General features: G+C 46.5%; 1 protein-coding gene across 2 annotated transcripts; it reads left to right on the top strand.

The window, feature by feature from the left end:
* Positions 1-4,944: 4,944 nt before the first annotated feature.
* On the top strand, positions 4,945-12,120 carry LRATD2 (LRAT domain containing 2). Of its 2 annotated transcripts, none has more exons than XM_063327532.1 (2): positions 4,945-5,083; positions 5,892-12,120. In XM_063327532.1, the coding sequence occupies exon 2, from the start codon at positions 5,897-5,899 to the stop codon at positions 6,797-6,799; it is 903 nt and encodes a 300-aa protein (XP_063183602.1). In that variant the 5' UTR covers positions 4,945-5,083; positions 5,892-5,896; the 3' UTR covers positions 6,800-12,120. The 2 variants fall into 2 exon arrangements, with proteins under 2 accessions (XP_063183602.1, XP_063183601.1); XM_063327531.1 differs by lacking the exon at positions 4,945-5,083 and adding an exon at positions 5,199-5,408.
* The last annotated feature ends 2,956 nt before the right edge of the window (positions 12,121-15,076 follow it).

Genomic DNA, 15,076 nt, shown 5'->3' with positions numbered 1-15,076 from the left:
CCGAGATACAGCTTGGATGCCTCAGTCAAAAACTCTGTGGCATTGGCAATCTCAGCAATTTATTTTGCCACGGATCACATTTAGTCACAAATTACAACGTTGAAAGTAGTTAACAGAGCCATAAGCTTCCAGTGAGTTTTAGAAAAAACAGGCTTTGTTGACGCGATAAACATGGCGGTTAGAATCTCCCCTCTCTGTTCTCAAGATGCGGGTGTCTCTCTGACCTGCAGCTCCCTGCACTTTCAGGTCTTGAATATATGGTGGGTCGTGCTACACTATATGGAATACAAAAGATTGTACACTCAGAAGCAGCTCTTGGTGCCCCCAACATTTACAGGCTAAATGCAGATAAAATCTTCCTGACACCAGAGGCTCACTGTGTCTCTCATGTCATGTCGAATATCATGAATCTCAAGTTTTAGAAATACCAAGACTCACAATATTTGTCGACATTTTGAGGTGCATAAATTTTCTGGTTATCTGAATTCCCAACATTTCTCCTAGAGACACAAGCAGAGCCAGCGAGTAGTGACAGCTCCATTCTAATTTCACACATAATGTCAAACACAAGTCACAAGCTAGTTGTGCCCCTTCTTAGGGGGTCACTTTATGAGGCCTGGTCCAACAGAGGTATCAATATGGCTCTAACACAACAGAAACCAAGAGGAGATGATTTCTAATAGTGTCTGGGTTACACCATTCATGCAGGATATATGAGACCCGGAGGCCCAATGTCTTCCTGAGAAGACAGGAACAAAACTCTTCCATGAGCACATCCTAAAAGCAAAACTTTCAGATCTTTCTGGTGGGTCTGTCTGAATGACTCCTGATTAAGATATTGCATGATTGTGAGACATCTGAATATTCATTAGAGAGGACCTCAAAGTACCCTCATCCTCTTCCTGCATTTGATCTAAGAGCCGTTGTCATTCTATTCTTTTCTTTTTTTTTCCCGACTGGCTGAATGGGTATTTAATGAGCCCATACAAAGCTGAACAGCTTCAGTGGGACAGAGAGAGCACGACTTGCTCAAAAATAGCCTACAATCTGGTGGCTTTCAGTACTCTCCTGGGAGATATCGGTTTGAGTTCCTTCAGTGAGATGAGAGACTTCAACCTTGGTCTTTCATACCCCAAGGAAGCAACCTGAAATATTAATGCTTTTTATTAACTGACATGGCACCATTTCCTCTTGTGTGTGAGAAACAGCCAACCTCATTAAAACACTTAACCTTGGGAGAGTATTAGGTTGTATGAGTGAAAGGAATCGTCATTTTCCAATCGCCAGCAGCTGTCAGGACACTAGCTCTCTGTCCTTTTCCCCACCAGCCACCTCAGGCATGCTGGCTTTGATGAATCTCATTTTAGGTGGCACTCCTGGCTTTACAAGAACTTTGTGCCTGACTCAGGCGTGCAGATTCCACTGGACGGCAAAGGGGCAACAAACGAAATGTTAAAATTCTGAATCCAAATTTCCTTGGTAGACTTAGCTATGGCTGTCATGGAAGGACACCACCCATCAAGGAGCTCTCAAGTCACGCACCACGCTCAATTAAGAGCGTGATTGATTTCTACAGAACTTCACAGAAGAACTTCCACGGACTTCACTAGGAAGTGGTTTATTCCTCTAGTGCCCCTAATTCCACCATGGTGTTTAAGCACTCTGCTTTGCTAGGTCTATGATGCAGTAGAGTGCTTGCATGCCAAATGGAGCACAGTTTATCTCGGTTCTCAAAAAACTCTACTGAAAAATGGAAGCTATTAAATAATTCAAGGGTGTCATAGCCATCAGCTGGCTGAATACCTGCAAAACACAACATGCTTACAGAACATGATACTAAGCCTTGTCTTATGCAGAAGTACTGCTCTCTAGGGAAAAATATAAATGTACAACAAGAAGACTTATTTCCTCTCATACTGGATCTCGTTTAATAACAACAACAATGGGAACACAGCATTTCCCATCCAAGTAAGGATGAATACTGATCACAATCAACATCACCTTTTTAATCTCTGGGTGTAAGATGTGTGTAAGGTTAAAGAAATCATTGCATTGGAGCAACAAGATGATATAGCATTGGGGCAACAAAATATCTTTGACACCTAATCCTCAAAACTAGAGAGTTTAAGTTTAAAGCAACCAGAGCGAGCACTGCAAAGGTCCTTGGGTCATATCAGCTACATAGTCAGATAGACTAATAAATGCACCTGCTCCATAAATGGTCCACAGCCTGTAAGCCAAGAGGTACAGTCCCCTCTGCATTCAGCAACAGATTGGGAGTATACGGATGTGCAAACTCATCTGGGAAAGTGTTGGAGGGCTGTGCAGAGCAGAGGGAGCCAGACCTCATGTAGATTCACCCCAGCTTCCGTGCGATCTTTGCAGGGACTCAGGTGGCGAAGCTGCCTGGAGTGAACCTGCCCCACAACCACACCCGGGTTTTGTCTGGGGTGGAGTTTTCACTCCAAAAGAGAATCTACAAGAAACAAATACTTATGCGATTTGGACGAGCAAGTGATTGGGACCTGAGAGTGACCCCGGAGAGGTACTGTATTTAACAGTATGGGCATCCCTGTTGACTTATCGGAAGTGTTCCAGCACAGCTGTAACTGTGGTATCCACAGCTTCCCTCTGTGACATGCACAGTAGCTGAGTATCTCCAAACTGGATAATAAATGCCAGCACACTGAGCCAGGAGTCACCTAGTCGAGGAGCCTCCAACAGCAAGGTCAGAGGTGTGTCTTCAACTCTGCCCTGCTGTTTAGGTTCCAAGCTCAGCAACTGCGCAACCATTCCTCCCTCCAGTCCAGATCCACAGACTGCATTATCTTTAGCAGATAAGCACCAAAGTAAATCTTTTTCAAAGGCTATGCAAGAGGTCAATGATCTCTTTAAAAGCATAGTCACCGAGATAGCACGTCACTGCCACCAGCCCCCATCCCTTGTGCCGGTGGAGTTTAGCTCCTTTGAGGCTTAGAGGTTAAGCACGCAGAAGTTTTAAGCGTCATAATTTTAGGCCCCAGCGCAGGTGATATATAGGCACTGTAAGTCTGTTGTGGATTTTCTACCCAATGTTTTATCTGCAGGTGCAGTACGCCGTTATGTATGTGTTTTATGCCACAAAAATACTCGCCCATGGTTTCTGATCCTAGAAAGCAGCAGATTGATCAGAGAATGTGGATTCTGAGGAGCAGTCATTGAAAGGAAACTCAAAGAGATCAAAGAGATCAAAGCAGCTGACAAGGTGCAGAAAATTAAGCACTGGGGTGAGTCGAAGCAGACAGGGAAAAATCAGAGAACAAGCCAGAGAGCTGCAAATACTTGTGGATGTGCATGCACACACGAATGACTCCTCTGGGCAATACGGAGTTTCCACTCCTGCACAGACACAACTTTCCGCACATTGCAGCAGATTCAAAAGGAAACTTCAACACAGGGCTGCCAGATGGTTTTAGCCAAGAAATAAAAATGCTCCAAAGATAGTAAGGTATGGTGCTGAGACACAGCTTTCAATGCAAATGGGAGAACACGAAAAAGTCACTTCTACATTCAGTCTAGTTCCACCTTTTAGGATACTCTCACCTCTGCACATGCTCATCCTTAATTACTGAACCGATTTCACAAAGCTCTGACTATGAAGCAGGGCCCTCTTTTGTCCAAGAGCAGCTGTAGAGGAGAGGAACTGTAGAGTGAAACAGGAAGGGCTGAAAAAATGACCTCGACATTAAACACATTTTGGAGGTGTACCCAACCAGCCTGGGTCCAATCCTGCGTCTGAAGCACATCTAGTTTCACCGAATGCAAAAGGAATGTGTGTGCACTGTTTGAAACCACCCCGGGATGAGAACCAAAGTGTGCGTGTGTGTTGGGGGGCTGGTGGGGTGTATTTCGAAAGCGCACCCTTGATGTGCTTTTCAGTTCTCTAAAATGCTCCCATAGACAAAGCCACCAGGTGAATTCAAAGCAAAAAAGGTCCTGATCCGGCTGCCTGTCACCTGCCGCCACTGCCCCACCACCCCAAGCACAGTGGAACGCGCATCTCCCCAGACCCAGCAGCAGCTCCTCTCCCCACCCCAAAGGGCAGGTCTATATTTAAAACCGCAGAGGCGTATAATCTGATGGAGAAGATATTCTTCGAGCCTGTGGGCAATGCCCAGCACCCTGGTAACACCACATTTGTTCCATCATTCGCCGTTGTTTAGCGAATCCTCAAAACAGCGGTGTGCAGTTGGGTTTATAAATTACAAGACAACAGACAAAGGGAATACATGAGACAAAATTAAAGACATTACTCGTAGCTCCCATAAATTATCTCTGTAGTCTATTTTAACAGCATGGATTTACCAGTGCACGTTAAAATAGCACAAATAATAAACCCACCTAGTATACTAACTGGGCATTAATGAAAAAGCAGAATATTGTTTTGCATTCTCCAAAACATAGAAAGAAAAATATTCCCACCAGTTCTGATAATGCCTTTCCAGGGGGAAAGAACCATAATCTTCTATATTGAAAAAAGAGAGTGATCTCTTGGAGTCGGAAAGAAAAGAAATTAATAAAACTAATTACAGGCTCCGCTCATGGAGGAATCGAAGGCACTAAGCCAGCCCAGGAGAGCCGGGCTCTTTGATTTTGTTCGCTTTACAACTTCCCTGGTATTGTTTGCGGCCCCAAGGAGGCACCTCCCGGCGCCCCCGCGGAGAGGGGCTGCGGGGCGACCGCGGGGCGACCGCATCCCCCGCCGCAGCTGCGCGCCGCTGCGCGCCCCTCCGCGGCCGCGGGGATGATTCCCACGGCCCCGCACCGAGGCTTTGCATCGCCTCTCGGTGCTGTCCCGGGCAAACTCCGGCTCCCAGTTACTCCCCCCTCCCCCCTATCTCCAAACTGGCGGTTTGGGCTGGCTTATGGCACCGTTCCCTTAAAGGGGCCGTGCGCGAGGGTGTGGGGGGGTGTGTGAGTTTGTGTGTGAGTGTGTTGCACACCAAGAAGAGCCTGGCAGCCGCGGCGCCGACCTCCGCTCGCAGATCAGCCCCGGCGGGGAGCACAGCGCTTGGCGTGTAGGAGAGAGGAGAGGGGAAAAAAGGTGCGGGGAGGAGGAATAGGGAGGGGGGAAAGAAGCGGGGGGTTGGAAGTAAAAAAAAGGAGGAAAAAAAAAAAAAAGAGCTGCCTCTTTAAATGCTGGGGGCTGAGCGCTCGCCGGGGCGTCCGCAGCCGGATCCAGCCTCCCTCCCCTCGGCCGTGCCTCTCCGGCGCTTGTTGCACGGCCCCAGCGCGGCGCACGGGCGCCGCTGCTGCGCGGGGGAGCGCGGAGCCGGGCCGGGGCCATGATCCAGCCGCGCCGTTCGCCCAGACCCGCCGCCCGCTCGCCCTAGAGTCGCTCCCGCCGCCCCGCTGCCTTCCCCCGCCCGGTAAGTTTGCAGCCGCCCGGTGCCGGGGGAGGGCGCGGAGGCGGGTGGGGGAAGGCACCTGGCCGGTAGCTCCGGTTCGGCTACCGGCTGCGCGGCTTGCGGGGCGGGGGGGGGACGCAGCTCGGCCGTCCCCAACTCGGACCTCCCCCGGTGTTTGCAGCATCCCCCCCCTTTAACAGGTAGCTCGGTGCCTGCCGGCGGCTCCTCCGCCTTCCTCCTCCTCCTCTTCCTCGCCGCCGCCGCACAGGTGGCGGTGCCGCCTCGCCTTCCTCCGTACAGGTAGTGGGGAGTCCGCACCCCCCAGGCCGGCGGCCACCGCCGCCCCTCCCCAAGGGGCTCTTGCGACCCCCGGGGGCTGCGCTGCAGCGGGGAGAGGGGGGGGGGGGGGGGGGCGGGACCGTGCTCCGCCACCCCCGTGCTCCTCCGGGAGCCGCTCACCCCGTGCCTGCTTTCATGGCCCCGCCGTGCGTCCTGTCGTTGCAGCGGGCATGGGGAACCAGGTGGAGAAGCTGACCCATCTGAACTACAAGGAAGTTCCCACGGCCGACCCGACGGGTATGGACAGGGATGAAGGGCCCAGGATCGGGGTCTCCTACATCTTCTCGAATGATGACGATGAGCTGGAACAGCAGCAGGATTCGGTGCACGACCTGGGGGGGGAGAACCCTGCGCTGCAGCCCTACGATCCCCAGCTGCACGAGGTGGAGTGCTCAGTCTACTACCGGGATGAGTGTATTTACCAGAAGAGCTTTTCTGAGGAGGACGCGCTGCCAGAGGAGGGTGATGAAGGAGGCGGGGGGCACCTGAGCACCTACACCCCAGAGAACCTGCTGAATCGGTGCAAACCAGGTGACCTGGTGGAATTTGTGTGCCAGGCCCAGTATCCGCACTGGGTGGTCTACGTGGGGGATTTTCAAGTTGTGCACCTGCACAGGCTGGAGGTGGTGAACAGCTTCCTCACCGATGCCAGCCAGGGCAGACGGGGCCGCATTGCCAACCAGCTGTACCGCTACAAACCCCTCAGCCCAGCTGTGGTGGTGCGCAACGCTCTGGAGCAGGTGGGTTGCAAGGACCGAGACCTGAGCTGGAGAAACTCTGAGTGTTTCGCTGCCTGGTGCCGGTACGGCAAGCGGGAGTTTAAAATCGGCGGGGAGCTGCGCATAGGCAAGCAGCCCTACCGACTGCAGATCCGGCTGGGTGACAAGCGCAGCCACACGTTGGAGTTTCAGAGCCTGGAGGATCTGATTATGGAGAAGAGGAGAAATGACCAGATTGGTAGGGCTGCTGTGATCCAGGAGCTCTCCAGCCACCTGCAGGCTGCAGAGGAGGAGGAAGAGGAGGAGGAAGACCATAATCATCATCATCCAGGTGCTCGGACTGCTGTGGAGTAGCAGCCTCAGCACCACCATGCTGCTTAGCCTGGGTGATGGGGATTAAAACTGAAGGCTGCGAAATTGAGCTGTTATAAGCCCTTTGGGCCGCTTTGGTGCAGCTTCATTCCAATCACATGTGAAAGGAAGGGGGAAAGCTGATTAAGTGTCTGTGCTTTAGTGCTTAACTCCTTCAGTGCTTGATGATAAAACCACTGACTCATTTGTAGAGGATAAAACTCAGGGCAATTCTACCCCTCTCCACTCCCAACTCTTTCCCTTCCTCTCGGCCCTCTTCATGCATAGCCTTTCCCTCCACCATCTGCCAGTAGGCCTGACCCTACGAGATGCTAAATGCCTTTGACATCTACTTATCAGCAGAAGCTAAGAGTATTTAATACTATTAAGAAGGAACCAACAACTTTCAGGACATGGCCACGTAGCTCGGAGCACACGATTAGTTTGGTAGCTGAGAAGCGTGAGGATATTGTTTTCCCTTCTCCTCCCCTGTTTCCCATCAGTTGTGGCTCCTGTTGGTATTGCAACGAGTTGCTTGCTTGCCTGCTGAAAGGCTTCATGGCTTGGTAGCCAGCCCCTCAGAAAGGCATAGGGCAGAAATCTCCACTAATTTTAATGAAATGGGTTTGATGTGCCTGCTGCCTTCTTAATTGCTAGGAACTTGCAAGTGGGCTGGGGGACCTTCTCCTTTGCTAGCCGTGTGTGGCTTTGAGGACAGAAGATGTATTTGTTGCTGACCGGTCCCAGGGGAGGAGGAAGTTTGTGACCCTGATAAAGGAGTCTGTATGTTGGTGTGTGCTGGGACTCTCACAGGCAGATCCCAAGCTAAGCCAGTGCTTGTTCCAGGCTGCCTGGCTTCCCCTAAAGCAAATGGTAGAGCTCCCAGTTACATCTGCTGTACATCCAGGCAGAGAAGCAGGTTGCTCGTGTGCAAGAGTATGTCTTGAGTAAGCTGTCCCTTGAGAGTGTGGCCTCTTGGCTGGGTGCTCCTGGCCGTGACCATGTCACAGGTTCTGCACCACAGTAAACACAGCTGTGATGGGAGGGAGCACAGGCTGGAAGGCATCACAGGCAGGGGATTTGGGTGTTCCTTCTTTCCTTCCTTACTGCAAAGCAATTTCCTCTTTATTAGGGATTTTGTTTCCATTTTTCCTAATTTTTATGGTATGCAGCTGAGCTATAGCATTAGAGAAATGGAGAGGACATGCCTCCAAAGTTGTTGCACAAGTCCCTCATTAAATAGGAGGGGAGGGGGAGCGTGGCGCTGCCTGCCTCGAATATTCCCTGAACTTGTTTTCAACTCTTGAACTGGTCTCCCGCACAGGCAGCACTGTCAGATCTTTGTCCTGGGATCTGAAGTGTGTGAGCAAACACTGATTTGGAGGCAGTTTCTCATGCAAAATTCCTTCCCTTTAAAGCACAATGGTGATGAGGTGAACTTGAAGATAAGCTTGAGTTCATTTAAATAATGGAAACTAACTGTGTGATGTGAACTTGAAGCATAGTTAATACCGTCTTCCCCACAGTTGTTTACAGTTACACCACAAATAGCAAAGTACTTCACGTCCTTTCCACCCCTGAGACGGGAGCAAAGTTTTGTCATTTAAGAATAGGTAGATACCGGCTTTTGCTTAGTTAGGACTATATGAAGCAACGTTGCCGATATGAGCCAAGTAGATTGTGGTGGTGTGTTTTCTGCCTAAAGTTCACAAGCGAGGCAAAACCTGTGAAAGACTACTTCATCCTCACTTCAGGAGGAGAAATAACTCTTAGGGTTATGCAAATACACCATACACAGTTTCCTTAACGACTCCCATGCTTTCATGGCTGTGAAATACCCAGATCCAAAGCAGAGTTTAACAAGCTCCGTTAGAATGCTATAGCTCAGGTGTTTGCACTAAGTTTCTCTTCTTTTTTTTTCCTCCAATATGCAATTGAGTTAATACTCAAGTTACTGTGGTTGCCAAGCAGATGTGCAACCTTGCTTTGAGAGCATAATAACTCCCCATATCTAACTGTAATGGGGTTAATATGTGGATGTCTGCACACAAGTTTTATACAACTACTAGTAACCACTAAAAGCTGAAATGATCACTGAAATAGTCCGAAAAAGAGTGAAGGAGAATCTCTCTGTTGTACTGGCTGATATGAGACAACTGAGATTATCTAAACCATGAGTAAATGTCTGGCTGCGGTTTCTTTCGTACTGAAACCTTGTACATAACAAAGTTTATTTCACTGTGTAATATAGGTATGTAAAATAATATTTTCTTACAGATATTTTTGAAAGTTAAAAAAAAAAAATCCCTTCATAACCTTGCATTTGAAAGTAAGTTGTTATGCACATTATTTTCCAGTCCTCTGAATGGGTTTATTTTTCATTAGTGATCTAAAGTATATTCTAGGTCATAAAGTATAGAAACTGCTATAAATGTCAAATATTATGTATCTACAGGGTACTAAACAGTAAAATAGTTGTGAAAATATTTTTCCCTTGTGTCTAAAACATCAGAACTGTGACACTTAGCCATTCTTCTCCTTCGGAGATACCCTGCATAGTCTGGCTTTGTTTTCTGTTGTCTTTTTTTTGCTTTTTGCTTTATAAAAAGGAAAAAAAAAAAAAAGGAAGGACCAAATCTGCTTGGGAATGGAGAGCAAAGCTTCTTTAACCAACTGAAATCGTGTCTTGTGCTGATCTTCGTGCTTCCCTGTACCAGTCATGCCTTTTGGGATAAATTCCCCCAGGCACAGGGCCTTAGCAAAGGTTCCCAGAGCTTGCACTGCTTTGCCAGGACGGAGAGGGAAGGGGGAGCTTGTCTCACGGCAAAGCAGTGAGACAGCGCGTTCTGCTGTGTTGGAAAACCTATATGCTCCTCTGACACCTACTGAACACAGGTGTTCAGTATTTAAAGAAAAAAATAAATAGATATTTGGAATCCTTAAATTTCTCTGCAAGCTATGTTTGTGGGTTTATTCTGTCTCCCGCTATTCCATTAAGTGCAAAAGTAGAAGAGGGGGGTGAAGCCTGGAATTTTTTTGTTTAGTCTGGAAGAGGGCTTCCTCCATCCAGAGATTTCTTATTCCATCAGATAAAGATGCAACTGTTGCGTCTTTAACAGGCGGGTCTGTTTTCCCTACCTGTTGGTTAGGAAGTGTTATTTAATAGGTGCTACTAAACACCACTGCAAGTGTTTCTAAGCAGCCTGGTTTTAAAGCCACAGACCCATAACGAGCTGGATGTGAGAAGAGGAATTGCTGTGGAAGCACATCACAACTGCTTAGTTTCTTGTCTTTGCTGTATTGTACTCAGTTACTGTCTGCAGATTAGGCTGGGATTTCTAGAGCTTGATTTTTAAAGAAAAAGGTTTCCCAGAAAAACAGACTTTTTTGTGTATGTGTCTACTTCAAGACTTTTGTGTGGATCACAGAAGAGAGGGGAAAAGAATAGATAAAAGTGCTCTTCTCTGCATCTTCTTCTGTAACATATAGAAATTCAGGTGCGATCCTTCTGCAGAACTTCTGGTTCAGCAAAGGTCCTAAGCCTATACTGGAGTTTGAAGTTGTGAGTAGACCCTACCTGGAGCCACTTGGTAAATCAATAAGACTATTCATGTGCTTGAAGTTAAGTGTATATTTACATTTCTTTGTGAATAAGGGCCTGGCATGTCAATCTTGGGGTCTCTGGTGGAGGGATGGAGGATCTGAGGTTGCATAATCACTGGGGGAGAACAAGTAGTGCTGTGAAAGCTGTTTCTCAAAGGGCCTCTTGTGCAAACAAGGCTCGTGGAATCCAGCCCAAACTTTGGCCCCAGTTTCCCTCTGGAAATCCAGGAGCTGCCCTGATTTGGTGAGAGGTGTATTACACAGTAGTTATAAACTAAGCTGATGATCGTGCTGCAGACTGTTCTCTGGTGTCTTTGTCTTGTCATGCTCGAACTTTCCCTTGCGTTTTTAGCATATAAAGTTAAATATCATTTGTTTTAAAAGCCCTTTGATTGTGCAAACACTTAATCATCTATATGAATTTACTCATTTGGGCATACCTACTGCTACTGATACGATGACTGCCATGAATATCATTATGCACGTGTTAAGGCTGGCAAGACTAAGTAAGCCCCAGATGTGTAAATGTAGCTCCAGCTAGGAAATGTAGATGAGCAGTCTTATTTCCCTGGAGTATTGCTGTGTTAGATGCAAAGAATGTCTTGGAAAAGGCTTTATAGTAAAACCTACAATTATGCCTTGATTGAGTAATTTTAAAAACACAATTTAGACATTCGCCTTCCATGGCAGTGAACAAGGACATAAGCTGAAGACTATTTCAAGTTCTCCCTGATTCTGTGTGAATGCAAAGTATTGATTACAGCAACTCTTCAGAGCTCACCTGTCCAACACAGTAGGCAGTTGCAGGGTAGGGAGGGAAAACACCCCCAAAATACTTCAAAAACTATATTTTCTTACTTGGAAAAATATATTCTTCAGACTGAAAGACCCTAGGCTATGGAAGTAAACTTTCAGTTGTTTTGTCTAATGAAACCCTAGGCAAACTTCTTAAGTTTTGTTCATTTAAATTCAATATTCCTCTCTCAGTACAAAAATAGGTAATATTATGTGATGAATATATTTCAGATTTTGAATGTAATAGTGGTTTTCTTTTTCTCTTCTCCTTTGGTTAAGTTTTACCAAAGGTCTGTCCTTGGGTGTGTGAAGTGTGTTGTCGAGTGGTTTCCCACCTGTGCTTTTCTGACAATTAACAGCACCAACCATAATTCTAACAGCCACGTAGGAACAAATATTTTTTTGAAAGCACAATTTTAATTTTGTATAACAGATCAGAGACTAGTAACTAAGTAGAGGTAGGAAATACGTTGTTTCCAACCGCAGTTTCTATTTGTAAGAAATCTATCGTTAATTGAGTATGTGTTCACTATTCTTATAAATCAACGTGCAGTGATAAGGCCAGGTGTATTGTATGATGGGCTTAGATTTTCAGATTAGATTTTTTTTTTTTAAACTGTGGATAGGAAGAAATTGGGGTGGCTTCAAACACCAGTGGTTTAGATGTTTCTTTTGCATTAATATTGAATTAGAAGCTTTCTTTAAATGCACACTTGAAATTCCTGACATTGTAACACTTCATGGAATCATCCACAATAACAAGTGTAATCACGAACTATGATTATTCCCCCCCTGACCATGAGCGTTTTCTGTAAGCTGTCTTTTGTCAGTAAATGTTGAATTGTTAGTGCAAATATCTTCTTTTCCTGAGAAAGAAGTACAGATCATTGATTGTACCATTTCCTTCAAAATGAAGGGCATTGCATAGTAACTAAAAAGAAATAAAAGATTTATAGTATCTTTTACAACCTTTCTTTCTTTTCTTTGTTTTTTTGAATGGTGTGTTTTTCCCCAGCTTTTTTGGGAAAATAATGATTTCTCATGATGGATGCATCAGACACAAAACAATCAATGTTTTCAACTGGCTTCACGTGTCAGATCAAAATCTAACTCTTTGGTTGTGTTCCTGCTCCAAAGAGAGAGGAAGAATAACCTCTGTGCAAGGCCAGACCATCATCTGCTTAATAGGCAATAGTTGTATTAAATCCGATGAGGATCTGGCCCATAATTTAATTTTAAAAGTGGAAAATGAATTCTGCAGAAGATCATATAGTATTAGTTGGCACCCGGGCTTGTCTTGTCTGCCAGCAACTGCTAAAGGAACAGATGTAGTGTCTGGGAGAGGGAGAAACGAGAGATCATCAGAACTCACAGGGAGTTTCGGGGAAATCTGTACAACTGTTCAGTTTGTGTGATGTTTTGTTTCGTGGAAGCTCCAGGGATCGGTGTTCTACCTGCAGCAGGTGCAGGGATGTTTCATACTGAAGGTGATGAGGGTCATTCTGGGGACCCCAACATAAGAAGGACATGGACCTCTTAGAGTGGGTCCAGCGGAGGGCCACAAAGATGATCCGAGGGCTGGAGGACCTCTCCTATGAGGACAGGCTGAGAGAGTTGAGGTTGTTCAGCCTGGAGAAAGAGTCTCTAGGGAGACCTTATAGACTGGTCCAGTACCTAAAAGAGGTCTACAGGAAAGATGGGGAGGGACTCTATCAGGGAGTGTAGTGATAGGATGAGGGGTAACGGTTTTAAACTGAAAGATTAGATTAGATTTGATATTAGGAAGAAATTCTTTACTGTGAGGGTGGTGAGGCACTGGAACACGTTGCCCAGAGAAGCTGTGGATGCCCTGTCCCTGTAAGTGTTCAAGGCACGGCTGGATGGGGTTCTGAGCCGCCTGAACTAGTGTAAGATGTCCCTGCCCATAGCAGGGGGGGTTGGAACTAGAGGATCTTTAAGGCCCCAAACCCAAGTGTAACTATTCTGTGGTTCATTGTGTTGTTATATCCATAGAGTAATGGTTCTTAATTCATCAAAGCCTTCCACTGTGTGCACATCCACAATGACGGAAACAGGGATACAACACACAAACTGTACTTCTCCCTGAGATCCTGACCAGAAAGAGCTATTTGAATCTCACACCAAAGCACCAAGTCGGCTCAAGCAAGAATACTTTGAGTGAAACCATCCTGAGGAAATTTAGCTGTAACAAGATAAGACTTCTGCTGAAAGTACCGGTGGAGATCTTAGCCTTTCTGTGGGTTGCAGCAGTCCTTGACAGCCTTCTCACAGGTGTGACAGAGTGAGACAAATTCTTATAAAAGAGACAGCAGCTTTTAAGGCTCAGGGCCCCAGGTGGGATTCCACCACAACATTTAATTTCTATCTCTGTCATGGACTTAGGTGACTCTGAACAAGATGTATGAAGCACCCAGCTGTGCTCTGTGTGACTGCAGGAGTGCCTGAATTTTCAGGTGTCTGATATTAGATCTGAAAAAAGAACATGAAGAACTAAAAATGTGAGTTGGGCGACTGAATCAATACCTGAAAATCCCCACGCAGCTGCCACCTAGCACCGGAGGCCATTAAACTCTGAGGCTTGATTATTAACTTTTTTTCTTCTTAATTTATTTACCATAGTGTTTCCAGAATCTTTAGGTTCTGGGACTTTTTCTCACCCAGAAGTTTCTCCAGGTACATAAAGTAAAGCAGTTCATGACTTCTCTCACAGCCTACATGCCCATAGAGAGGGAGATCAGCAAGCAGGATTCAGCCTCCTGGCTGCTCCCAGAATGTATCTGACCTCAGATACCAAAGAGGAGCTTTTTAAGAACATTTGCAGTGCCCTTTCGTTTCAGAATGCACCTGAGCTAGAAATAGGTTATTGTAAAAGTCGTTTACAGGGACATGGACTGTGATGTGGTCTCTGCACTCCCGGCTGTCTATTCTGAGCTGGTGGACTTCTGCAGAGAGGCTTTCTTTTCAGTTCCCTCTTTTCTGCACTGTGGATCACTTCCAGCAGAGCACTCTTGAAAGTCCTCACACCACAAAATCTGGAAGTGATAGGAAGGCTGAATCCCCATCGCCCCCAGGCAGCAAAGGAAATAAGTTTTCAGTCTTCCTCCATCCTGAAACTATGTTCAGATCTATAGGATACTGTATAAAGAAAGGCTGCCCACCACTGACACCTCCTCAGGTTGTCTTTATAAAGGCAGGCAGCCTAGGTCTTAATTTGCAAGACTGATTGCTTAGTGCTTAAGGGTGGGAGGGACCTCTGGAGATCATCTAATTCACCTTCTTACTCAAACCATGGGCAACTAGAGCAGGTTACTCAGGGCTCCATCCAGTCAGATTTTTAATAACTCCAATGATGGAGACTGATGACATCTCCAAGCAAACTTGTACCTCTTATATGCTTTTTTTTTTTTTTTAATGTTTTGAGTTTGCCAAGAACTCCTTGATCATCCATGGCACCTTTGCTTGACTTCTTGCACATAGAAATAGACCATTCGGGAGCTTAGAGGAGGTGACTGATGAACACCAACCATGTGTTATCAACCTCCTCTCCAGGACTGTGTCCATGCGATTCTTCAAAGCAGGTCCCTAAGCAGGCCAAAGTCTGCTCTCATGAAGTCCAGGTTGTGATACTGCTATTTTGTCTTGTTCCTGCCTCTGAAAATTGTAAACCACCCTATCTTGTGGTAGCCACAGCCAAGGCTGCCCAGACCTTCCCATCCCCAAACAATTCTTCCTTGTAAGTGTGCTCCAGAGAGCATTTACTCTTACTGGCTCCTTAATCCTGTGTCAGGAATTTGTCATCAATATACTCCATAAACCTCTTGGATTGTTTGTGCACTGCTGTGTTGCCTCTCTAGCAGATAC

This window comes from Chroicocephalus ridibundus, chromosome 2 (assembly GCF_963924245.1).
Source record: "Chroicocephalus ridibundus chromosome 2, bChrRid1.1, whole genome shotgun sequence".
NCBI classification, from domain to species: Eukaryota; Metazoa; Chordata; class Aves; order Charadriiformes; family Laridae; genus Chroicocephalus; species Chroicocephalus ridibundus.
Note: the sequence above shows the minus strand (reverse complement) of the source record. Positions and strands in the feature narration are given on the sequence as shown.

What these genes read in the sequence shown, in the direction of transcription:
- LRATD2 (XM_063327532.1), top strand. Translation starts at nt 5,897, where the DNA reads ATGGGGAACCAGGTGGAGAAGCTGACCCATCTGAACTACAAGGAAGTT.